The 23994-nt window shown below is 43.2% G+C and overlaps 5 protein-coding genes across 9 annotated transcripts; 2 read left to right on the top strand and 3 right to left on the bottom strand.

The window, feature by feature from the left end:
• Positions 1 to 1704: 1704 nt before the first annotated feature.
• On the top strand, positions 1705 to 3693 carry LOC102713803 (peroxisomal membrane protein 11-1). 2 transcript variants are annotated; one of them, XM_006649215.3, is made up of 8 exons: positions 1705 to 1810; positions 2122 to 2322; positions 2429 to 2503; positions 2590 to 2664; positions 2764 to 2844; positions 2934 to 3008; positions 3105 to 3278; positions 3367 to 3693. In XM_006649215.3, the coding sequence occupies exons 2-8, from the start codon at positions 2131 to 2133 to the stop codon at positions 3406 to 3408; spliced, it is 714 nt and encodes a 237-aa protein (XP_006649278.1). In that variant the 5' UTR covers positions 1705 to 1810; positions 2122 to 2130; the 3' UTR covers positions 3409 to 3693. The 2 variants fall into 2 exon arrangements, with proteins under 2 accessions (XP_006649278.1, XP_006649277.1); XM_006649214.3 differs by having other exon boundaries at positions 1723 to 1879.
• Positions 3688 to 14642, bottom strand: LOC102712894 (ARM REPEAT PROTEIN INTERACTING WITH ABF2). 3 transcript variants are annotated; one of them, XR_423237.3, is made up of 7 exons: positions 14375 to 14642; positions 14134 to 14273; positions 11605 to 11935; positions 11108 to 11456; positions 10460 to 10719; positions 10221 to 10304; positions 3688 to 3973 (listed from the first exon to the last, which is right to left on the bottom strand). XR_423237.3 is itself a non-coding variant. In XM_006649212.3 (4 exons), exon 4 carries the CDS (start codon positions 6313 to 6315, stop codon positions 4633 to 4635), a length of 1683 nt encoding a protein of 560 aa, XP_006649275.1. In that variant the 5' UTR covers positions 6316 to 6356; positions 10221 to 10304; positions 10460 to 10719; positions 11108 to 11241; the 3' UTR covers positions 4480 to 4632. The 3 variants fall into 3 exon arrangements, 1 of the variants encoding a protein (XP_006649275.1); XR_001549895.2 differs by lacking the exon at positions 3688 to 3973 and adding an exon at positions 8410 to 8828; XM_006649212.3 differs by lacking the exons at positions 3688 to 3973; positions 11605 to 11935; positions 14134 to 14273; positions 14375 to 14642 and adding an exon at positions 4480 to 6356 and having other exon boundaries at positions 11108 to 11241.
• LOC102713054 (dihydrodipicolinate reductase-like protein CRR1, chloroplastic) lies at positions 11195 to 14129 on the top strand. Of its 2 annotated transcripts, none has more exons than XM_006649210.3 (10): positions 11195 to 11392; positions 11474 to 11596; positions 11695 to 11769; positions 11857 to 11922; positions 12349 to 12444; positions 12529 to 12645; positions 12884 to 12976; positions 13157 to 13258; positions 13343 to 13429; positions 13504 to 14128. In XM_006649210.3, exons 1-10 carry the CDS (start codon positions 11279 to 11281, stop codon positions 13534 to 13536), a joined length of 906 nt encoding a protein of 301 aa, XP_006649273.1. In that variant the 5' UTR covers positions 11195 to 11278; the 3' UTR covers positions 13537 to 14128. The 2 variants fall into 2 exon arrangements, with proteins under 2 accessions (XP_006649273.1, XP_006649274.1); XM_006649211.3 differs by having other exon boundaries at positions 11263 to 11392; positions 13392 to 13429; positions 13504 to 14129.
• A 1426-nt stretch (positions 14643 to 16068) lies between the features above and the next one.
• LOC102714442 (F-box protein At4g00755-like) lies at positions 16069 to 19098 on the bottom strand. The gene is made up of 5 exons (XM_006650916.3): positions 18877 to 19098; positions 18294 to 18749; positions 18037 to 18209; positions 17024 to 17139; positions 16069 to 16562 (listed from the first exon to the last, which is right to left on the bottom strand). Exons 1-5 carry the CDS (start codon positions 19013 to 19015, stop codon positions 16412 to 16414), a joined length of 1035 nt encoding a protein of 344 aa, XP_006650979.1. The 5' UTR covers positions 19016 to 19098; the 3' UTR covers positions 16069 to 16411.
• A 1039-nt stretch (positions 19099 to 20137) lies between these two features.
• Positions 20138 to 23336, bottom strand: LOC102712617 (F-box protein At4g00755-like). The gene is made up of 5 exons (XM_006649209.2): positions 22954 to 23336; positions 22372 to 22800; positions 21911 to 22089; positions 21076 to 21194; positions 20138 to 20580 (listed from the first exon to the last, which is right to left on the bottom strand). Exons 1-5 carry the CDS (start codon positions 23102 to 23104, stop codon positions 20295 to 20297), a joined length of 1164 nt encoding a protein of 387 aa, XP_006649272.2. The 5' UTR covers positions 23105 to 23336; the 3' UTR covers positions 20138 to 20294.
• Between the last annotated feature and the right edge of the window lie 658 nt (positions 23337 to 23994).

Genomic DNA, 23994 nt, shown 5'->3' with positions numbered 1-23994 from the left:
AAGGGCTTCAGGTAATAGTTCTGAACTGTAATAGTTTCATTTATGCATTACATATAATTCATTGTTTCAGGTTTGACTACTCAACTACTTATCATTATGCTTCTGCAGGAGCTAAAACTCTGATCCATCACTCCAACCTTCACTGGATGGTTCCCTTTGGAAGGATCAACAATCAAGCTGGCGTGCAATTGCAAGTGCATTTTGTAGTGTGCTCACACAATCCAAACACTAACTATTTATGTAATAGTCTGGTTTGTAATGTGTGATAACATTTCTCTTGGTGTTGCTTGGAACTTGATGGCATATGCAGATATGCCCAAACTACTAGCTATTGCTATGACTGACTTGTGATCAGCTAAGACATGGGTTACTACGCCTGTATTTTGATGTTAAATTGTTGATGCCTTGAACCTTGATGGGATCAAAGTTGGTCAATGGATCTGTAATCTGTTTTTTTTACCTAGGAAGGATTTGTAATCTGTTAGGCTTGACAGCCATTGAACTTGTAGTTGTCAAATCATTTAACTCCTTGCTAGAGACATGTTCTTCCTATGTCGTTGTGTTCCTATTTTCTGTTTGTTTTTTATTTAAAATGCACGGTTTGTTATGTTTATTGCTATACAATAATTATTTTACATGAGTGTGTATTCGGGTATGGGTACCCGACGGATATGAAAACCCCGATCGGGGACGGGGACGGGGAAAAACCTATCCCCGCAAGCGGGGACGGGGATAAGAACGGGACATATTTAAACTCATGGGGATGAGAACGTTCCGCCGATACCCATCGGGTACGTCCCCGTTGCCATCCCTACCGGCAACGGCAAGGAACCCATCCTGTTGCCCTTGTGCCGCAGCCGCCATCGACTGTTTTTCTCTCTGCCCTCGTCAGTGTTGGGCCCTGGATAACCAGGCCTGCGGCCTGTTTGTGAGGCCCAAGATAAGTCCGTTAGTATCAATAACTGTTCACGGCATCTTGTTGGTCCATATGATTTATATGACTTATGTGCTGACATTAATAATATCTTAGGTGTTTGACATGGTACTAGATGTGTTAGACTGTTAATATCGACACCCATAGTTTCTTTTCATGATCCAAGTCATCTCTTATACATTTTGAGCTCAAAAATTTATATACTTGTAGAACAAAAGATCAACATATTTCTAGTTGTTTAAGATCATGTTAACACATATATTACTTAATAGTTAGACTATTAGTATGTACTGAATTCATATCTGTTACTACCTCCCAACTCGGTTTAAAATATAAACATTTCGATTGTTTAGCAAAGACTAATAAGATGTCAAATGGTTTCATTTTAGTTACTTAAATGGTTAATTTTGAAATTTTGAATTGATTACATCTCCTTGGTTCTTGAATAATTGAAATGAATAAAATTATGAGACTCAGTGTAGAAATATTTATATTATGATATAAAATTTAAAATTTGAAATGCTGGATTAGACGGAGTAGTTTTGATGCCGAGACGGTGTGCTAAAGTTATCAATGTATAACTTATTCTATTTTAACGGGACCCGTTGTTAGTATTTATGTCGGATAATTGTTTCTTTTCCTATAGGACTGGATTATAAATAAATTCAGAGGCCACACGTAAGAGAGCTAAAATCCAAACGTGTCAGCCTCCCAATCCCAAGGGAGGAAGCGCCCCCTTCCCTCCACCACGAGTCATCTCATCTCATCTCCATCCCCATCCCCACCAATCGAATGGTGAAATAGCCGTGGAGAAGAAAGCCACTGCTGCTGAGCTCCGGTCTCCAAAGGAGTGGAAGGTTTCGCCAAACACCACAGGTCCCTCCTTTATCCCTTCGCTTCTCCTAGTGCAGCTTCTTCCTTCTCACCCGGTTCCCGGTTAGCAAGGTAATTAAAGAATCAGACTTGATAGTCTCACTGATTCCTGCACTTTGCTTCCATTCTAGCTATGCTTCCAGAATTGTGCTGCAAAAGCCAGTTTGTTTAGTTCACAGTCACAGATAGCTGCTTTTAGAATTATGTCAGTAAGTTCAATTTACAGACCAGCTTACTTTGCAGATGATTGGTAGATATGCTGTATCTGCATTTGCTTTTGTGAATTCTGTGGCTCTCATCTTTGGTTACCTCAGGACGGGAAGATGAGCACGTTAGACGCCACACGAGCAGAGCTCGGGCTTGTTGTTCTGTACTTGAACAAAGCCGAGGCCAGGGACAAGATATGCAGGGCGATCCAATACGGCTCCAAGTTCATCAGCAACGGGCAGCCTGGCACGGCACAGGATGTCGACAGGTCGACCACCCTAGCTCGCAAAGTTTTCCGGCTTCTCAAGGTCACAGATGATGACATCCTTCTCTGCTTGCTACTATCAACACAACTAGTTATCTCAGTGCCATGCAGCTGATGCTTCCTCAACTGATTCTGTCTTGCATTTGCAGTGGGTCAATGATCTGCATGCTCTTATCAGCCCTCCGGCTAAAGGGACTCCACTTACACTGGTCTTGCTTGGGAAGGTACTTGTTTTCTTTCACAATATTCTGATCAGGAATTCTCTGCGTTTGAGTGATGTGTTTGTTAACCAACGGTTTTACAATTGCAGTGTAAAAATGCGCTGCTTTCGACGTTCTTGTTCCTGGACCAATTTGTATGGCTAGGAAGATCAGGGATATACAAGGTTGTCAAGATTGACACACCGTTCTTCACTCGTTGTCTTTGCCTTGTGTTGTTGATATACAAGGTTTCATCAAAAACTATTTTCTGTTCATGTTGCTAGAACAAGGAGCGCACCGACCGGGTTGTCAGGATATCCCTCTACTGCTGGATGGCTTCTTCAGTCTGTGCAGGGTTGGTTGAGGTATACACACTTCCGTTACTTTCACTGAATTTTTATATTTAATCTTGATAGCCAACAACGAACTGATTATATGTGTTCCATTTTTGCAGCTTGGAGAGCTCAAAAGGCTATCAAAATCAATGAGGAAGCTGGCGAGAGAGCTGAAGGATGTTGACAAATATGAGGTATGCACGCTTTCATCATCTCTTGCAGCCTACTGGGACTGACTTCATGGAGCTCATACAATTGACCTTCTCGCTGCGTTTCCGCTCGGTTTGTAGAATGACCAGTACCGGAGCAAGATGAAGCAGTCGGATGAACGGCTGCTTGCACTGGTGAAGGCGGCCATGGATGTGGTGGTGGCCGTAGGGCTTCTTCAGCTGGCACCCAAGAAGGTCACTCCAAGGGTAACAGGGGCATTTGGATTCGTTACCTCACTCATTTCATGCTATCAGGTATAAACCCACTGAATCTGTTCATCTTGTCAATGTTCTTGGAGAGTTACTGAAGATTTGTACTAAACTATCCCATTTTGTCACGCAGCAACTCCCATCTCGTGCTCCAGTTGCCAAAGTGAAGGCATGATGGGTATTTGCCGTTCTAAACCCAAAGGGAGACCATCACTGGAATCTACATATGTAACACTCGTGAGCATGGATTGTGCGATATTCTGTCTATGATCATCAGTATAGAATGCTTTCAATTATACGTACGGTTTATAGTTTCACATAATACCTCCTGGATTGTAATGAACATGCTATATGTTCAGGCATTTCTAGTTCTTGTACTCCTATGTGCCAATATGGTTGCCAATTTATACTCACTGGAGCATGTATGCCCACAACTTGCCGAGCATATTGGCAGTACAAATTTGCCTTAGATCTGTCATTGGTTCTTCATTAACTGCGTAGGATAGCATAACACTGCATATGGCACTATGGCAGTTTGGTACGTCATCACGCTAAAAGGTGACAAGCTACCAGCCGATGAACACTGAGTAATCACTTGGGCAAATCGAGCAGCTAGCTAATCATCATGGCTTCATGGGCGAAGATCATCTGTCCACTCAAGGCGCACGCGCGAGTAGAGTTGTTTCCACATCATGCACCAATTATGCTGATAGCGTCATCATGTCGTCCAAATTAGCTCACTGAAATGTTCACAGTGAAGAATAGGTTGAGCAATTTTATAGTCGGTATCTCTTAGTACTTAAATACTAGGAGATTTTATAGTCAGTATCTCTTAGTACCTAATTCCTAGGAGGTACTAAATTCTAAACTAAAATTTTAGTTTATCCTAGTACTATCCAAAGACCGTAAAATAAATTCTACACTAAAAATTTGGTTTCTCATAGTACTACCTAAGGACCGTAAAATTGCTCATACATGTTATATATTCTCATAGTTCCAAAATATAAAGATATCAGGAATCGGAACTCTGTTATATAAATATAAACATTTATGGGTAGCATTAATCACTAAATTTCATATTCTAGCTACTCTCCCAACACTATCCATTTGAGTTAAACCATCTTTTCTCTTTGAACTTTAAATTCTGCTAAATAATGGAGTATTTATTTTGGTTTCAGCAGAGAGTATTATTTACTTCCCTACATATCCACTGCTCAGAATATATTACACAATTTACACCTCGATATATTCAGTCAAGATGAGTTTTTGCACTGCACAACACCCGTTCCATACTGTGAAAACAAGATGTGATCTTTATACATGTTATACAGTTAAAAAAAATGAAATTGTCACGAATAACGTAACGTGTAGCAAGTGGGAAGATTTGTAGTTACAGCTGCTAGTCCCTACTGAAGAGGCTCCGCAGCTTGCCGCGCTCCAGCCTCTCGAGAAGCTTCTTGGCGCCGGCGACGTCCATGTCGGAGAGCTTCTTGAGGTACCCAATGGCGCCGTGCGAGATCATCAGCTTCTTGCACCGCTTGGCCGCCGCGAGCGACAGGAGGCAGGCGATGGCGTACTTCTTGGCCGTGTTCGCCGGGCTCGGGTCGAGCAGCTGCACCAGGCATGGCACGCTCTTGTCGTCCCTCCTCACCTCCCTGGCATTGGGAGGGTAGTTCACGAGGCTCGCCATGGCCTGCGCCGCGACCTCGCGCGCGCCGTTCGACTTGGCCTCCAGCATGCGCACCAGCAGCGGCACGCAGCCGTGCTCGCCGACGGCGCGCTTCATGTCGGTGGAGGTGGAGATCCTGCAGATCGCCGCGGCCGCCGCCTGCTGCGCTCCGATTGACCCGGCCCTCAGCACATGCACCAGCCGGGGGAGCACGCCGAGCGACACGAGGCTGTCGGGGGAGACCGCGCCCACGAGGTTCCGGAGCGCGCTCACCGCGGACTCCTGCGGCAGCGGGCCGTCGAGGTAGACGAGCAGGCTGCGCAGCCCGCCGTCGGACACCACGGCGCGCCGGAAGCTGTCGCTGCTCGACGTGAGGTTCTGCAGGCAGTCGGCGGCGTACTCCTTGGAGCCGAGCACGGTGCCGCAATCCAGCAGGCTGACCATGACACGGACGATTCCTTCGTCGGCCAATGCTTGCCGCACTTCTGGCACCGCCGAGATGTTCTTGAGCGCGCCGGCCGCGGCGGACTGGGAGATGGAGTCCCCTGTCTGGCAGATCTCAATGAGCGGCCGTGCGCCACCGTGCCCGGCAATGGCGCGGGCGGTGTCAGGTGACATCGACAGGCGCTGCAGCGTGATGACGGCCTTCTCACGGCCGAGGAGGCTGCCGGACTCGGCCAACCGGATGAGCGGCGGCAGCGCCCCCTCTGAGACGAGCAGCCCCTCGCAGCTGCCGGACTCTGCAAGCTGGCATACGACCGTGGCCGCCTTCTCCCGCACCTTGGGCGACGGCGCGGTGAGCAGCTGCACCAAAGCGGCGACATTGGCGCGACCAAGCACCGAGAGGACGCTCTTCTCGTCCTTGTTTAGAGCCTCGAGAAGACCATCCACTGCTCGGTTCTTCGCCTCCGTGTGCCCGATCTGCAGCCTCGCGAGCAGCTCCCGCACGTCCGCCTGCGCCGCCGTCGCCGCTGCCTCGTCTGTCGGAGGCGGCGGCATGAAGGCATCGGACAGCACGCCAGTCTTCACAAGCAGCGCACAGTCCCGGAGGTTGAGATCCACCTTACCGGCGAGCGTGTCGATGGCGCTCTGCATCTGCAGCTTCCCGGCTCTCGGCGGCTCCCGGCACCGCGCCGCGAGCTCCGCCACCTCGGCGAGCATGGCCGCCACGGACTGCAGCAGCTCGCGGCACAGCGCGTTCTTGGCGAAGCAAGGGTGGCTGGACAGGTCGGACAGGCACGTCGGGAGCTTCTCCAGCTTCGAGGCGATCGCCTTCCACCGCCCCGGGAAGCCCTCCGCCGCGCCGGCCGCGCCCAGCGCCGGAGGCACCATCCCGCGGACGCGCGCGAGCAGCTCGTCCACCGTCTCCCCCTCTTCGTCCCCGGCCGCGGCGGGATAGTTCCGTAGACTCATCTCCCCGGAGATTTGACACCACTGCTCGTCGTGCCCGTGATCTGGAGTGGTTGAGAGTGAGCTCGCAACTCAGTGATGCTACCGCTACGATGCTGCTAGCAATACTGGAAGGTGTGGAGGAAGCAAACAAAGCAAGCAATACTGGAAAAGAAACAAGGGAACAAACACTAGAGAAGAAACGAGCAGGGAGACGAAGGAATCCTCTCGTTTTTTTAAGGCACAAAAACAACTAGGAGCATGAGTAGCATATCGCCATTGCAGCGTGGAAAGATACTGGGAACCATGAGCGCCACACTTAAGCTAAGCTAAATTTTGGTTGGGTGAGACGTCTAACGTCATTTGCCGTACCAAGGCGGCAGGCGGGGGAGAAATTGCCTATCTTTTCGTTTTTTTCTTAGGTTTATAATTTAAAATTTGAATTTTTAACTTTACATTTTTTTAAAGTTAATTTTAAGGTTTTCTTGAAACAGTTTATTTTATTTTACAGCATTAATTTTTATATCGCTAAGTATATATATATATATAATTACCAACAAACAATCATTTTACGGGTTGGTCGAAAGAAATGTGCCCTGCTCTGCTGGATTCCGCATGTCTTTGACCAAGGCTTAATGCGTCAGCCGGATGAGGTTAAAAACAAGAGTGGTTTTGGACTCGAGGGGAATGAGACGAACGGCCGGCACGAAGGACTAGATGATTTTATCTACTACTAATCTCATTTTTCTTTTTTCCGTGTCCAACGTATGTTCATTCGTCTTATTTAAAATTTTTTATAATTAATATTTTTATTATTACTAGATGATAAAATATGAATTTTATATGTGACTAATTATTTTTATTAATATTTTTATATGTGACTAATTATTTTTAAGTTTTTAAATAATTTTTTTAAATAAGACGAATGGTTAAACGTTAGACACAGGAAAAACGAAAAATAAGATTATTATAGTACGAAGGTAGGACATCTCACCAGTGGTGGTACTTGCCCGAGCAGGAGGGCACCGCAGCCTGATACTCCTACGGGGTTGTTTAGATAGGATTAAATTTCATGTCCCATATCACATCGGATGTTTAGACACTAATTTAAAGTATTAAACATAGACTAATTAAAAAACTAATTTCATAAATGAGAGCTAATCCACGAGACGAATTTTTTAAGCCTAATTAATCCATAATTAGAGCATGTTTACTGTAGCATCATATAGTCTAATCATGGATTAATTAGGCTCAATAAATTCATCTCGCAAATTAGTCCAAGATTATATGTGGTTTTTATTAATAGTCTACATTTACTTATATATATATAATAAATATTCAAACATTCGATGGGATAAGAAACTAAAGTTTAGCCACTTATCCCAAACATCCACTACCGGACACCACTTGCCAGTTGCCACTGCTAAGCTACAGGACTAGTACTACTAGGCAATATTCCAACATACTCTCGCCCAGTATCAATCAATGAGCAAAAGGGCAAAAATAACAAAGAGGGCTCGTGGTACAAGTAGTAGCAGGAGCCTGCTAGTCACCGGGCACATGGTGATTACAGCGAAAACAAGCTGGTAAATTACCGTGTCAATGCAGGATGGTGTAAGATCTCCAATTTGGAGACACTGTACACTAAGCACTTTCTTGTATTTTAACCAAAAAAAGATCATGTGCTTTCTTGACACGGGAGAGCAGACCCAAGGACACGTTGTCATTTTGACAATGGAACGAATGAATAAAGGCTGGACGCCTGGATACTAACCGCCACGGTACAGAAGACCCTGGCGGGTCCCGCACGTCAGTGACCGGAGCAACCACTCAGCGCGACCACTAAAAAAGAAAGCGCGAGTGGACGCCGGTGGCAACTGTGCGCACATGCGACGCGATGCCACAGGCAAAACTCACGTACTGCCGATATAATTGCATATTTCCATGTATAAAGTTTAACTGCTCTTCTTATTTGAAAAATTATAAAAAATAATTACGTATAAAATATTATATTTTATTATACAATATTAATAATAATATTAACATAAAATTTTTAAAATAAGATAGACAATTAAACATTAAATATATTATACAAGATGCACTTATTATGGGACGGATAGGGCAGAAAACCTACTGTACCGCCGCTACAGTAACAGCACGGCCATGGTGGGCCATGGCTGTCAGCTACAGAGAGGCAGCAGCATCACGTCACGAACCGAGCAAGCGACACGGAGACCAGGTCCAACCGGACCGAGCCCCGATCAGGTCGGGCTCGAGCTGTGCACTCGAGTGCGCGTGGTGCCTAGCCATCCAAAGGCGAGCCCGTCCCGTGGGGCCCGCGTGTCATTGGCAGCAGATGGGTTTCTGGATCCTTGCGAGGAGGAGCGACCGGACGAGGAGTCCAAGGCTTCGGCTCGGGTGGATTTACCGAGACGTCACTGTCCTGCGTCGCGATCAGCCGATCACGCCTGCATAGTGTCAAATTACAGGTATACCCCCATCGTGCATGCAGCTTTCCCTGTGAACCGAGTCCAACACTGTAATCGTTTCAGTTATGCTGCAGCTTTAACATTTCCGTGTGATTTGGAGGCCCGTTGTTTGGCTTTTGTTTCGTCTAATTGATATACACGTAAATACAGCTAAACAAACAATTTATAAAATAAATTATCTATTTAATTATCTATATAATATCTAATACATTATTTATTTATATTTTGTATTTGTTACATATAACCAATGCATACACTTTTTCTCTAAAAAAGTTACGTGCAGCTTGGAAGCACGTAATCGAGCAGTACTAGCAGTAGACGAAAAAAGGAGTGACATCCAACATTTTCTTAATGATGTCACTTGGGATAATTAATCTAACATTGATGTATATAGACGTCACTGTATCATACGTGTCCTATTTATACGCTAAAATTTAATTTTAATTTTAAGCTTTTTTTAAGGGAAATTTTTAAGTTTTTCTATTGTAGTTCATTTTTAGCTTTCATATAAGAACACATATTTAAAAGGTATTTGCAAATATATGACCCTCTTGCTCTTCGCTAACAAACAGGCGTACTGCTCCTAACTTTGTCTGTGTGTTTCTAAATTTCAAATTGATCTCACAGAAAATTATTGGTGTATTTAAATTTCACTTCATTTTATCCTCACATACCTCTCACTTATACTTTTTTTTTACTTGGACATTTAAATTCTTTTTCTTCTAATTAATTTGACCCTACAATGCTAGAAATTTATACATATATTGGGACTAAGGGAGTAGAACATAATTCTCTTGAGGTGAAAATGTATGATGCTGGTTAGATCAAAATATAATACTCCATCTCTGTGCAAATTGAACTAACCAACGTTTAAAAAAAAAAACTGAAGACGGTAACTTCTGACATTCAAAAGTTGTATCAAAATAGCGTAACTTTTAGAGTTGTATTTCCCATTTTCTTTTCACTCAATCATAAACTTCAACAGCTAAACTTTTCTACTTACTTTTTCATCTTCTCAACCAATCACAGCATCTCCGTTTAAGTCAACCCACTTTCTTAGTATTTTGTCTAGCTCTAAAATCTCTTATATGCTGGAAAGGAGAGAGTAGTACCTATTCTCTCCTTAAGGAGCGAGAACGGATCATAAAAAACATATTTTGCAGTCCACGAACAAAAACAAGAGATGTTCTTCTGAAAGAAATTGGAATGAATTGGCTTGCAAATAAGATGGCTACGGGCGTGACGTATCGAAAGGTAACAAAAGCAGGGGCAGAAAGTGGATACTTGGCTTGAAAGATGAACAAAAACAAGTAGGGTAAAGCAACGTACACGCAGTAGTGATAGATTCTACGGCACAAAAGGCTTACGTAATTTTGATGCATGCCAATGTCATAACAAGGTCGAAAGCTTTGTCAGGATAGAGTCAAAAGAAAGCCATACCTCTTACGGCCGCCGTTTTCCCTCGTCTGTTCCTCCTCCTCCCCTCCAGTACGGCGATCACCAAGACGCAGAGCCCCAGCAGTGCTGTGATCAAGATAGAAACCATCAAATGGTCATCAACCTCCTCTCCGTCTTTGTCACTCTCTCTCTACTCACTCGTTCTTGCGTGTGTGCTATGCGTGGGTGCGAGTAGGAGAGAAGACGAGTAGAAGAAGATGACGAGCAATGGCTACTTGTACCTGCCGCTTCTCCCGTGTGCGCTCTGCCCCCGACAGGTGCCTCTGCCCTCGAGTCGCGTCTCGTATGGCTGTGCCAATGTTGGGCATTGGCGCCTTGTTGATGTTGGGCTCTGCCAGCCGTTTTCAGTGAAAGCTAATTTTGAATTCGGACCATGGGCCAGCATCATCAACCATCAGCACACCATGGCAATGGGCACGTCTGTCCATGTGAACTGAATCAGCTCCAGGACGCCCTTGATTAATGAAGACTAATACAATTCCTGTAATAAAAGTATGGCGTTAAATCAGGGGTTGTTTAGATGGGACTAAACGTTTTAGCCCCATGTCACATCGGATGTTTAGACACTAATTTAAAGTATTAAACATAGACTAATAAAAAAATTAATTTCATAATTGAGAGCTAATTCGCGAGATGAATTTTTTGAGTCTAATTAATCCATAATTAGCAAATGTTTACTGTAGCATCACATAGTCTAATCATGGATTAATTAGGCTTATTAGATTCGTCTCGTGAATTAGTCTAAAATTATAAATAGGTTTTATTAATAGTTTACATTTACTATTTTTAATAAGTGTCCAAATATCTGATGCGACTAGGGGCAAAACTTTAGTCCCTAGAAACAAACACCTCCTTAGTGTTGACTATACCATGAGATCAGATGGTCCAGACAGGCTGATGGTATGCGTGCAACCGAAGCGATTTTAAGCCACTCGCTCGCTGCATTCACACAGGATAAGGTTAGAGAAAGACAAATAGAGAGGACATATATAGCTACCTGAACTTCCCTTTCCTGTAACCTCCTTCTTCAGAACAAAACCATGGCTACTTTATTCCACTCTGTTCACACCAGAGCAGCCGGAAAGATTGCCAGGAGAAATGCAGCAAAGGTCTTCTGCTCAACGCAGATGCCGCCATCCCAGAGCACAATCAAGGTACTGTGGTCTATGACCTGTGGATGTTCTTCTCTAGCAATGTAACTTGCTCTGAAGGCAAAATCTGGTGATATCGAACAGGTTGTTATCATTGGGGCCACAAAAGAAATTGGAAGAACGGCAATAGCGGCAGTTAGCAAAGCAAGAGGAATGGAGCTTGCAGGGGCCATAGATTCTCAGGGTATAGGCTTAGATGCAGGAGAGGTACTCACCATTTCCCTTGAAATTAGACCGTCTCCCTGCTGCATAGCTGCTTGTTCTTTGTCTTTTACAGTTCATAAATGCTGGCATTATTCTTCTAGATAAGCGGCATGGAAGAACCCTTGGAAATTCCGGTGCTCAATGATCTCACAATGGTTCTGGGTTCAATTGCACAAGTACTGGCCTCTTCATTGTACTGTTAAATGCTTATACTGACTTGTACATTGGACAGTTTGCTAATGGCAACTTTTATCTTCTTTCAGTCCAGAGCAACTGGAGTGATGGTTGATTTTAGTGAGCCTTCAACTGTTTATGACAATGTAAAACAGGTAAGTTATCCACCTACATGACCAGGGAAAATAGTTACATTGTGCAGTGAGATTATGAGGTATTGAACTACAAAAATACAGCAATGCGAAACCGTTCAAGAGGAAACATTAGGACAATATAACTGAATCTCGTCCCAAGTATAACTTTATTACTCTAGAACGTTACAAAATGTCAACATTGATTCAAGAGTTATACAAGCCAAACAATTATTTGCTTTGTTTCAAAATAACAGAAAAGGTCACAATTCACATTCAATGAGCTAACCAATACTAGTGATCTGGACCACAGGAGTACATTCTAATTCAATAATCACATGGCACAATATTGACAAAGAAGTATAATCCATTCAGATTCTGTACCATCTTCATGAAATGCTGAAATGAAATCCAATTATTCTTATTCACGCAAACATGAATCATAAACAGGCAGCAGCATTTGGTTTAAGCAGTGTGGTGTACGTTCCAAAAATTGAGCTAGCTACAGTAACTGAGCTGTCAGCATTCTGTGAGAAGGCAAGCATGGTAATACTATATATCATTATTCCATTCACCAAATTGCTCTTTTAATATCATTTTTAACATGACTTATGCTGATTTCATGATCAGGGTTGCTTGGTCGCACCAACATTATCAATTGGTTCGGTGCTCCTACAACAAGCTGCTATCCAGGCCTCATTCCACTACAACAACGTCGAGATAGTGGAATCGAGACCTAACCCATCGGTAATGGGCATTTCCATGTTAGCCTCTTAATTCACCCTATAAGTATGCCTTCCAAAATACTAGATACAGAACATCCTCTGCAGTAAACATTGTATGTAGTATATTCTAACAATCGATCAACAATGCCAAAGGAAAAACATTAACAGCACCTATTGGCATTACAAGCACTATTGTCTACACATACTAGACAAGTACTCAGGAGTGCAAAGACTGATAGACTAATGGTTGAAATTGACAGGACCTGCCATCACAAGATGCGATGCAGATTGCAAATAATATATCAGACCTTGGTCAGATATACAACAGGGAAGATATGGACTCTGATAATCCAGTAAGTGCGAGGAAAATATTTTGCATCGCTATCTATCTAATGATACAGAAAGTCATCGCAATCTGTTCAGTTCATTCTAAATCAGTGAAAACACAAATAGGAATCATTTTTCACCTCTATAACAGCTTACAATTGCATAAGATTGTTTCACAAACTAATGGAGTTGTGTTTTGTAAAAAGGCAAGGGGTCAGATACTTGGAGAAGATGGGGTACGTGTCCACAGTATGGTTCTACCAGGCCTTGCTTCCAGCACATCAATCAACTTCTCAGGCCCAGGAGAGGTATTAATAATATGTTCACTTGAAATATGGCTGAACTGGCCACATTTTTAAATTATTAAACTGACCAATCACCAACATTTCCAGATTTACACCTTAAGACATGATGTGATAAATGTTCAATGCCTAATGCCAGGACTAATTCTAGCAATACGGAAGGTGGTACGCTTGAAGGTAACTGGCACCAGACTTTCTACTGTGTAGGTGATATAATGGCTTTTCACTGAAGAGAATTGTATCTCTTGCAGAACTTGATTTATGGTCTGGAGAAGTTCTTGTAGGACTTTTTTCACCGCTTGTAGGAGTTTTCATCTTACATACCAAGAAAAATGCAAGCTCTTCATATTCATGAGAAGGACAATTAGATCAAAACAGTAAAAAAAACCATGCAAGTATTACAAACCTATGAACATGCACAAGAAGTGAAGAAGCGTACAAAGAGTGGCTCCACCAAATAGGACTAAAATTTTCTATGCAGATGCTGCTCAACATGGCAAGATGCACCATCTAGCTACATTTCAAGGTGGAAATCAAACACGTGTCAGCAACATTTGGGAAGACCAGCCATGGTGATACCCGTTGTAATCGAAATTGGACAATAATACAAAGGATGGTGGAATTAACCCAAGCATACGACTCAGTTCTATGAAAGGACATAAGTACTCGGAAATTTAGCTGTAAGGAACTATTTTTGCTCCTCGGTCATGCTGGCGCGCAGTGCTATATAACAAACAATACGTGGTGCGGTTGATAGGAAACTGAAATCAAATGCATTGCATGAACCTGATCATCAATCGGCCTTTCAGCCCGTACATCATATATGCGCAACAAGGCAATCATCAACATGGTGATAAAGTTACAGACTATTTGTTGCTTACCATAACCGCACCAATCCGATGACTCGTCAGCCGGGGGGTACGGCCGCACGAAGCTCTGGCTATCACCGCCTTCTCCACCGGTGACACTGACTTCCACAGGATGCTCGGGCGTCACGCCGTCACCAACACTTGCTTGCTCCCTGGCACCCACGGGCACCACAATTAAACCCTAGAAGGATAGTCTCACCAATGTGGCGTTTCACCTGGCCCCCATCGAGGCGCATACGAGGTCGAGGCGTACCTCACCGACGCCGATCTCAACGACGGTGGGGAACCGGTCGATCGCGACGATTTTGTGCAGCAGTGGAGAGCGCCCGATTCCAATTTCAGCGTATGATTTTACCTCGCTTGTTTGAGGAGATTGGAGGGGCGGCATCTCTCTTGCGGACGGAGTAGCGCGCACCATTGCAGGTTGAGGTTCTCCTCGGAGGATGATCTAGGCGGAGCATAGCCTCCTTTCCGTCGTCTCCGGCCGCCGCTGCGGCGCTGCGAGAGGCTCAGAGAGGAAATCGGAGGAATGAAATAAAAATATAAATAACTGGTGGGACTTCTGTGCAAATATGCTACTAACCGATTACGAAAAACCACCGTTATGATGTTTGATTTTTTTATAATGTTTAAACATTTGTCTTATTTAAAAAATTATAAAAATATTATTTATTTTGTATGTGACTTGAACTTTAAGCTGACTTATTATTTTTTATATTTGTACTAAATTTTTAAATAAGACGAATAGTCCAACGTTATAAAAAAAAGTCAAACCTCTTATATTATGAAATGGAGGTACTTAATATTGATGGTGATTAATGTCGTTGTTTAGCATTTGAATTTTAAATTGCTTTGATTTTTGTCTAAGCCTTTTATTGCCTTTGGCAATCATTATTTTTGTCCACATTACCACTCATACAATGCAAACCCTGCTAATGTGACAAGTGAGCAATACTAATGCAAGACATTAGTTATGAATTTTTATTCGCATTTAAATTTAATATTATTATATCTTATATGTTTATGTGAACATCATCCTAATCATTGTATTTTAAATGTCATTGCATTCTAGAATTTTTGGAACGGAGCCGGTAAAACTGTAAAGGGTGACTAGTTCATCGGCTCGTCAGTCCTCACATTGCGTGCAGGGAACAATATCTCTAATATATATATATATATATATATATATATATAACCAATTGGTAAAGCAAGACGCTCCATTTTCCCTAACATGTCCTTTGAAACGAAGGATAAATGAAGGAAAAATAGAGAATTTGGGATTTCTTAGGATTGGTCACTATGTATGCATACGTTTGGTTTAAAGGATTTGCTCCCCTGAATTTCATAGGAACAAAATTCAGTACCCATGTTTTCACCAGAAAAAAAAAAATCCAATCCAACCTCTTTGAAAGAAATCTTGTGCACGATGAACAAGAAAATGATCTCCCATGCTTTCTATTATGGTTTAATGACCCATTGTCAGTGGAAGAAAATATGGTATTAATGATTGAATTTAAAACCAAATGAGATTACTATTTACTCTAAAATTCCTGTATTCTTCGATTCCTTTGTTCCAAACACCACATCCTATAAAATTCCTATGTTTTCCAATCATTTGTTTCACATGTGCAATCCTATACAATTTCTGTGGTTTTTCTATCCCTACATTTTTTTATACCTTGTGCTCCGTAGAAGCCCTGAATCTCTAATCGTACAGGTCTAGTGCGATGCACAATCATGCTGCAGCTTATCCCCAATCGTATAGGAATCCCTAAGCGTATAGTTTTAGTGCGATGCACAAGCATGTCGTAGCTTATCCCCGATCGTACAAGTCTGTCCAGTGCAATGCACAAGCATCGCTAGTAGGTCTAAAGTCCATATCAACCAAAAATGTTTACAATCTATTTCTCATGATAGCGGTCAGAAAAATGACAAAGGAACGGAAAATAGTTTGAAACAATCGGAAGATTTACACTCAGCGAGTACACAATCAACATACTATATATCATATTGTGCCATAATGCTCGGCAAGAGATCAGAGCAAACCATAGCTTATTAGCATGATCAAGTTGAGCAGACCTACAAACCATTTGCTCTTTACACCTACCAGAACAACAGCATTTTCTCAACTAGGTTGCAGAATGCCTCAGAAATATTTGCAGGGCGTACAAACTACAGACAGTAAAACCCCGTAAGTTCGCTTACCCAAATGGATCATTGTCTGACATGTCCAACAAGCACGTATTGTCGTGAGATGTCTCGTGTGCCTGTACCTAGCAACAAGCGAGTGTTACCCAGCGATCCTGTGGCATTTTGCATCCTCTCCATATAGGTCTTTTGCACCTGGCAAGTACTTGAAGACCGAATAACCAACAGGATCACAGATGTCGAGCATGAAAATTGGCCAAAGTGAACGTCCTATCACTTGAGCGTAGCAGATACTGTGAACAATTTAACATGCCAAACGGATAGCGATGTCAGTACTTTCAGAATATGTACTGTTCATAATCATTGAAACGGCCAGGCCCATATATAAAGCAAATTCTACCACACGGGAAAAACTATATTATTTTCATGTTTTTGTAGGTACGACAATCATACTAGCATCTAATGTAAGAAAAACTACATGCTGAGTATAAAGCACAAACAAAATCATACTAGCATCTAATCTAAGTAAAACCACAAAAGATGAAGAAAAAGTTAACATTTTTAAAAAACATGATTCTGATATGCACAATACTATTATTCAAGAAGGCTCATAGACTAAATTTGCATGGTTTGTCAAGCTAATTTTCTAAAATAGATCTTGCCATCCTTGCTACTTTTTAACAGAACTATAACAGTAAATGTAACGTTAACGTGACTAATCAACATAAAAAGCTGGACATTGACAAGAACTTACCATATGTAGTACCTATCATCTGCTGCCTGCTTTTGCACTGCACCCAAAAGCTCAACCTTCACCACACCACCGCAGAGGACTGGACGGGGGAGCTTGAAGGGCTGTAGTACATTTTCCTATGACATCAATATTGTGACATCAGTAAACAATGGTATATTATCCATTTGTGGTGTTGCTTCATTAGGTCAAACAACATCACTAATATTGGAATCCATAATCATGTCCAAGAAAGCATGCTAGGTAATTTGGTAAGAAATTGGTCCTTATTTGGTTTACACATGGACCATTCAAGTACTGTCATACATTTATTATGCTAGAGCTATGATGACAGCCTTTTTACGAAATTCATGCTTGACAATAAACACTAAGTAGAAGAAGAAAAAGCGAAGATGTCCCCCTCACCCCAACCCAAAAATAAATACAATCGCACAAAAAATCCTTTGCAATGTAAATTGGGTAAAAATCCTGTAGGTTGGGTTTCACTGTAGCTGGTGAAAGAGTGAGAAAACTAATGGTAACAACCTCCCCAAATAAATACTTGACAGAGACATGAAAAATTATGTCATGAGCAATGCTGATATCAGATGCCACATAATTTTGTTGTGCACACCTGGTTGCTTCTACATTGATAAATGCTATGAGACAACTTTTTACAGAAACTAACAAATCAATCCAAACAACTTGCCAAGTATACAGTGATTATACCTACTTAGGAATTAACAAGGGTGATAAAAATATGTTTTTATAAACCTCTGATTTGGAGAAATTTGATCATGACATGTTGATTAAACTATCTAAGCACAATCTAAGTACTTGTTTTCGATCCTTGAGGTCCCACACCTTTTGATGTTGATTTGTGCAGATACTACAAAATAACACCCAGAATACAACACAGTACTCCTCAGTCCTCAAGGACTATAAAATGCTTTAGCACGAAAAATACTAGAAGTTGCTCAGTTGTGGTCTGGTGGGCAGGTGAACAAAATTAACAAGAAAAAACCCCAACAACTCACCTGCAACATAGGGAACTCTGGTGATGTGTAAGTCCACACATAATTTTCGTCAGCAAGTGCCATTAGATTTTCATCATTAAGAAAGGGCTCTGATCCTCGAGGAAGCTTGGAACGGCCCAGCCGAAATCTCACTGACTTTGAAGAGTATATAGGATTTCCAGGCTGAATATAAGCTGGCAGTTTGAAACAGAAGTCAGTGTAGTCTATCACTCAAACAAGAGATTTTCTGTCCAAGACCTAGCATTCGTGGGTTGTACCTTCGAACGGTCGCAGCCTAATCTCATCTATGATGCACATATCGGATATGAGCCTGTACGTCAAGCTCTCCGGCGCGTCGGGATCGTCCTGCCCGCCGCTGGACCAGTAGGAGGGCACGAACACGTCGGGGCCGTCCTGCCAGACGTCGAACCAGGGGTGCCGATCTTGCGGCACGAGCGTGTTGTCGATGCTCTCTTCCGGGAAGTGATCGGTGCTAGAGGCACCAACGCAGTTCAGGATGCAATCAACGGAGGGCATGGTGGTGGGGACGAGGGCGCCATCGACGTAGGAGTACGTCCTGTAGTCCCTCTCACGGATCTTGAGCTCGACGCCATGGCTGGACTCGGCGTGCGCCGTTGGCCGCGATCTGCTCACCTCCTCCTCCTCCGCCTTTGCGAGATTGGCATCCTCTGGCCGTATCTGCAAGCACATGCTCATCCCAACTTTCTCGAGCACTGCATAACCCAAAAGAGAAAAGCAAAATCCAAACTCAGCATCAGCAGTTCATGTAGCCATCAATCAATTTCTGTATTCTAGAGGAGAAATGGGGAAATTGGCAGAGGGGAGGGGAAGGGGGCGAACCGAATTGGAGCCATGAGCGGGAGACGGCGGCGGAGCGGACGAGGTCGGCGGGGTCGTCGAGGCGGCGGAAGATGCAAGCGGAGACGTCGGGGCCGATCCACTCGAGGAAGTCACTGCCCCTGCAGTCGTCCTCCGCCATGGGGGAACCAAGGGTTGCTTGCTGTGCTTCGTGTCGGTCTTGACCTCTTGGGGCCCTGGGAGTCTGGGGAGGGGAGCCACCAGCCCACCTCCACCTTCCTATATAGAGTACTCCTATATTGAGCATTCGTTTGAATGATTCGAGTTTCGATTCCAATGTCATTCGCTACACAAAATCTATGCTTAACTCCGAAGTAATAAGACATTTGAGGGGTTGATCCACTGATCTTGTAAAGTATGAAGCCGATTATTTTAAACCCCTCGATATCTAAATCTAAACGGTTTAAATAATCGACTATAATGGTTTTAGACATGTAGACTATGATGTGAATAATGATATAACAATGTAGCATATCAATTATTTTTTATTAGTGGTTTTATAAGTGTAGCGACTTAGAAAATAAATATACTCATTACAATATGTAACTTTTGGGTTTGTTGATAAATAAAAGAAATGCTACGACTATAGGTTTTGATTAAATGGACTAATGTATGTGTAACCGAAGCAGTATAACCTGTCACATAAGCATAATCGTTGTCATGTCATCTCACATAACCAAAATCATTGGTAAAAATGCCCTAGAGGTTATTCGAACCAATTTAAATATTTCAAGGTATAGAGTATTTGGGGTGTTATTTTAACCAATTTAAATACTTTGAGGTGTAAACCGCCTGATTCATATTTTAGGGGGTTAATTGAACCAAACTCCATACTTATCGTATCATCGCCCACATGACCATTTGTAAAAACCCCCTATAGGGTTATTTGAACTGATTTAAATATTTCAAGATATAAACTATCTAATTCATATTTTAGAGGTTAAGTAAACCAACCACACTTCTGGGGTTAACTGTACTTTTTCCCATCGAATATCATATTGTGTCATAGTGGTCAACTAGAAATAAAAACTCCCTCCTTTTCAGTCATATCAAGTTTATCTTAAATCAAACATATTTAAATTTGATAGATAATGCACTAACATTTACGACAACATATTTGTTCAATTAAATCCATGACTGAATGAATTGTGTTAGTATATTTATTTTATGTTAAAAATACTGCTATATTTTACATAAACTTGATTTTGAATTAGAACAAATATTAAGATCAAAGCAGATCTTATAAATATAATCGAGACGGACCGAGTTATAATCCATTTGTTCTTCACTTGACCAGAAGAGCTGTATTTTCGTCAACGAGGTTACAGAATGTTTCGCAGATGTCTGCAAGGAAAACTAACTACAGAGAGTAAAACACGGGTGGTTCTGTGGAAGCAAGCCTACACGAAAGGGTCTTCGTCTGATACACCACCTAAATCATCTTCATCCATCAATTCTACAGGTCCAAGAAGCACATTCATTATCGCTAGATGCCTCATCCGCCTGTACCTAGCAACAAGGGAGTGCCACTCTAGTGATTCTCTGCCATCGTCCAGCATCGCGTCCTCGGCGCGTAGAATTTTTGCCTCCGGTAAGTACTTGAGGACTGAATAGCCCGCAGGATCCGAGGTATCAACCATGAAAACTGGAGAAAGTGAACGCCCTCTCACTTGAGCATGGCAGACACTGAACCATTTAACGTGCAAAAGGGTAGCGATTATCAGCAATTGTACTGTCCATGTTGAAGGAAAATATAAAGTGCATATGCAAAGAAAACACTACTGCAGACATCAACTATAATCCATTTCATGCTTTCATAGTCATGACAACACAATATACAAACACACATTTACCTGCTGAGTATACAAACATAAGCAAAAAAAAAGTCATATGCTGCCAGATAAAGTGTAACAACAAAATTGCAGTACAATTACCATTACATAGAAACAGGATTCAGCTGCAATTATGTTCTTCAAGAAACAGTAAAACCAGTGAAGATGTGTAATCCTAGTCCAAATTAGAGTGGAGATATGTTCAGACTTTCTAAATTTGCATGGTTTGTCATGCTGATTTTCCATAAAAGGGAATCTTGGCATCCTAACTATTTGTTGAACAGAACTATAATAGCAAATATAAGGTGACCAATTAACGTTGGTAGGCTAAAAATTGAGAAGAACTTACCATATGTAATACCTATCATCTGCTTCCTGCTTTTGTACTCTCCCCAATAGTTCAACCTTCACTACACCACCAATGCAAAGGACTGGGCGCGGGAGCTTGAAGGATTGCAGCACATTTTCCTATCACAACAATATGGCATCAGTAAGGGTGGTAAATTTACCCTTTGTAGTGTTGCTTCATAGATCATTACAATGGCACTAATATTACAACGCAAGATCATGTCCAGCTGGAAAAAAATAAACATGCTTGGTAATTTGGTATCATATCGATTCTTATTTGGTTTACATATGAACCATTGAAGTAAGTTACAATGCCAACATCATGTGAAGACAATTGCCATTCCCTTTTATTAACTAAATTCATAACTGACAAAACACACAACCTAGGTGTAGAATGAGGAGCCCCACAACCAAAAAAACAAATAATATAAAATTAGATGGCAATCCTGTAGTAATTCACTATAGTTAGTCAGAGAGTAAGCACAAAAAGGTACAGCCTGCTACTCAGATACATGATAGGCAAGTAACAACAAAATGATGTCATGAGAATTGCGTATGTAGTTTTCATATTCAAAAAATGCAACGAGATAACTTTCTATAAAACCGCCAAAACAATCCAAACAACTTGGCCAAATATACCAACTTAGGAATTTCCAAAAGTGATACAGCTCTTTATTTAGATAATGACACAACTCTATTTGTATCTTACATTTGAAGCCATTGATCATGACAAGCCGAATAAAGCATCTAAAACCAGAGTCTAAACATAAAGTTTTTTTAGGTGTGGACACTGGACAGGTCAACAAAATAAACAAGAAAAAGGGCCATCAACTCACCTGCAACATAGGGAACTCTGGTGAAGTGTAAGACCACACATAATTGTCGTCAGCAATTGCCATTAGATTCTCATCCTCAACCGTAACAAAGGATTCCGACCCATGAGGAAGCTTGGAATGGCCCATCCGGAATCTCACTGCCTTTGAAGAGTATATAGGATATCCATTCTGAAAATAAGCTGGCAGTTTGAAACAGAAGTAGATGTAAATTATGCAATCAAGCAAGCATATTGTAAGACAAGTTCATATAAGGGCGTTCGGAAATTGGCAGCCTAAATTAGACGAGCAATTTTACGGTCCTTAAGAAGGTACTAGGAGGTACCAGTGTAAAATTTTGGTACCTCTTGGTACGTAGGACTAAGAGGTACCAAATTTTACACTAAAATTTTGGTACCTTCGGTACCTCCTCAAATACCGTAAAATTGCTCTAAGTTAGACATATCCTGACATGTTGCATGTACCTTTGAACGGTTGCAGCCTAATCTCATCTATGATGCATATATCAGAGTTGAGCCTGTAGGTCAAGCTCTCTGGCGCGTCGGGATCGTCCTGCCCGCCGCTGGACCAGTAGGAGGCTCGGTTCTTGACCCGATCATTTGGCATGAGCGTGTTCTCGATGCTCTCTTCTGGGAAGTTGTCGGTGCTGGACGCGCCGATGCATTGCAGGATGCAGTCCATGGAGGGCTTGGTGGAGGCGAGGGCGCCGCTGAGGTAAGAGTAAATTCTGTAGTCCCTCTCGCGGGCCTTGAGCTCGACGCCATGGCTGGACTCGGCAGCCCGCGCGATTGGCTGCGGCTGCGGCGATCGGTTCACCTCTTCCGCGCTCGTGAAATTGGCGATCTCTGGGCATATCCGCAGGCACAAGCTCTTGCTGAATTCGTTCCCCACAACTGCACAAAAAAAAACTATCAAAAAACAAAGCAGCGCGCTGCGCGCACACGGCACACTCGCTAACCTAACCACCGATTTCTCTAGAGAATGCCACACTACAAACGGGATGGCGTATTGGGAGGGGAATCGAAGATGAGGAAGGGGGGTCGAACCGAATCGGCGCCAGGAGCGGGAGACGGCGGCGGCGCGGACAATGTCGGCGGGGTCGTCGAGGGAGCGGAAGATGCAGGCAGAGGCGTCGGGGCCGACCCAGTCGACGAAGTCCCAGCCGCAGGGGCCGTCCACCTCCATGGGGGCCACCATAGCGAAGAGCGAGCGAGCGAGCGAGCAAGCAAGCGCTCTCGTGCGGCCGCCTGCGCTCGCCGCCTTGCCCGGATGGATGGATGGATGGAGGAGAAGCCGAGAGAGGAGGAGGAAGTGGGCCGTCTTCGCCTACGACGTGGCGGCCCTTCCCGTCCTCTTTATTATTTTTCTTTTTTCTTTTCTGTGTGTGTGTCGTTGCGTTTTCACCTTGGTTTCTTCTTGTTTTGGTGGTTGCGTTGCGTGGCGTGGGCGTGGGCGTGGGCGTGGGTGGGGTACGGGTTTTTGTGGTTGGTTTGCTTGCTTCCGGGGGGCCGCAGCCTGCGCAGCGGCCGGAAGGACCCGCGCCTTCGCCGCTCTCCGCGCGGCCTGCAGTGCATGCCGTGCCGTGCGGGTGCGTGCCCTTGGCGTGCCGGCCCGACATGCGCGGCCGCGGGCGGGGGCGCGAGCCGCGCGTCTCGCGACATGGAGTATGGTCCACGGGCCGTTTCAGATTTACATATTGGAGTATTCGTTTGGGCAGAAAGCCCTTTCTCGCGGCGGCAACTGCTAACACCATTCTCATTTCCAACCGAAAATGTGTGCTTTTGCTCTCTTTCGATTGTTTGACCGAGTTTGATTTTGCTCGCTTGATCGTAACAAGACACGCTGATCTGTCAATTAACGAGACCAGTGTAGAGTTACTCTCTTGGTTTGACAAACTTGTTGAGCTGCATGATCTCCGGCATGAACAGAAAATGAGCTCCTTCTCGACGGCGGCCTTCAACACCTCGACAAAGATGAGCGAGCAACTCTATTGGTTTTGCTATTTGAGAGGTTACATGTGGCTGGCATACGATTGATGGAACAAAATCTAACTCCGGCAATAGTTGAGGAAGCAAAAGTATACTTTT

Source organism: Oryza brachyantha, chromosome 3 (assembly GCF_000231095.2).
Source record: "Oryza brachyantha chromosome 3, ObraRS2, whole genome shotgun sequence".
Classification (NCBI taxonomy): Eukaryota; Viridiplantae; Streptophyta; class Magnoliopsida; order Poales; family Poaceae; genus Oryza; species Oryza brachyantha.
Note: the sequence above shows the minus strand (reverse complement) of the source record. Positions and strands in the feature narration are given on the sequence as shown.

Bases quoted from the DNA above. Each gene is read 5' to 3' on its own strand.
- LOC102713803 (XM_006649215.3), top strand. From the start codon at position 2,131: ATGAGCACGTTAGACGCCACACGAGCAGAGCTCGGGCTTGTTGTTCTG. The intron at 3,009-3,104 runs GTATGCACGCTT...CTCGGTTTGTAG, and splicing joins AGGATGTTGACAAATATGAG to AATGACCAGTACCGGAGCAA. The intron at 3,279-3,366 runs GTATAAACCCAC...TTTGTCACGCAG, and splicing joins CACTCATTTCATGCTATCAG to CAACTCCCATCTCGTGCTCC.
- LOC102712894 (XM_006649212.3), bottom strand. From the start codon at position 6,315: ATGAGTCTACGGAACTATCCCGCCGCGGCCGGGGACGAAGAGGGGGAG.
- LOC102713054 (XM_006649210.3), top strand. From the start codon at position 11,279: ATGGCTACTTTATTCCACTCTGTTCACACCAGAGCAGCCGGAAAGATT. The intron at 11,393-11,473 runs GTACTGTGGTCT...GATATCGAACAG, and splicing joins CATCCCAGAGCACAATCAAG to GTTGTTATCATTGGGGCCAC. The intron at 11,770-11,856 runs GTACTGGCCTCT...ATCTTCTTTCAG, and splicing joins TTCTGGGTTCAATTGCACAA to TCCAGAGCAACTGGAGTGAT.
- LOC102714442 (XM_006650916.3), bottom strand. From the start codon at position 19,015: ATGGCGGAGGACGACTGCAGGGGCAGTGACTTCCTCGAGTGGATCGGC. The intron at 18,750-18,876 runs GTTCGCCCCCTT...TGGGTTATGCAG, and splicing joins CCGCTCATGGCTCCAATTCG to TGCTCGAGAAAGTTGGGATG. The intron at 17,140-18,036 runs GTGAGTTGTTGG...TTGATGTCATAG, and splicing joins CAGAGTTCCCTATGTTGCAG to GAAAATGTACTACAGCCCTT.
- LOC102712617 (XM_006649209.2), bottom strand. From the start codon at position 23,104: ATGGTGGCCCCCATGGAGGTGGACGGCCCCTGCGGCTGGGACTTCGTC. The intron at 22,801-22,953 runs GTTCGACCCCCC...TTTTTTGTGCAG, and splicing joins CCGCTCCTGGCGCCGATTCG to TTGTGGGGAACGAATTCAGC. The intron at 20,581-21,075 runs GTAAGTTCTTCT...TAAATGGTTCAG, and splicing joins GATGATAGGTATTACATATG to TGTCTGCCATGCTCAAGTGA.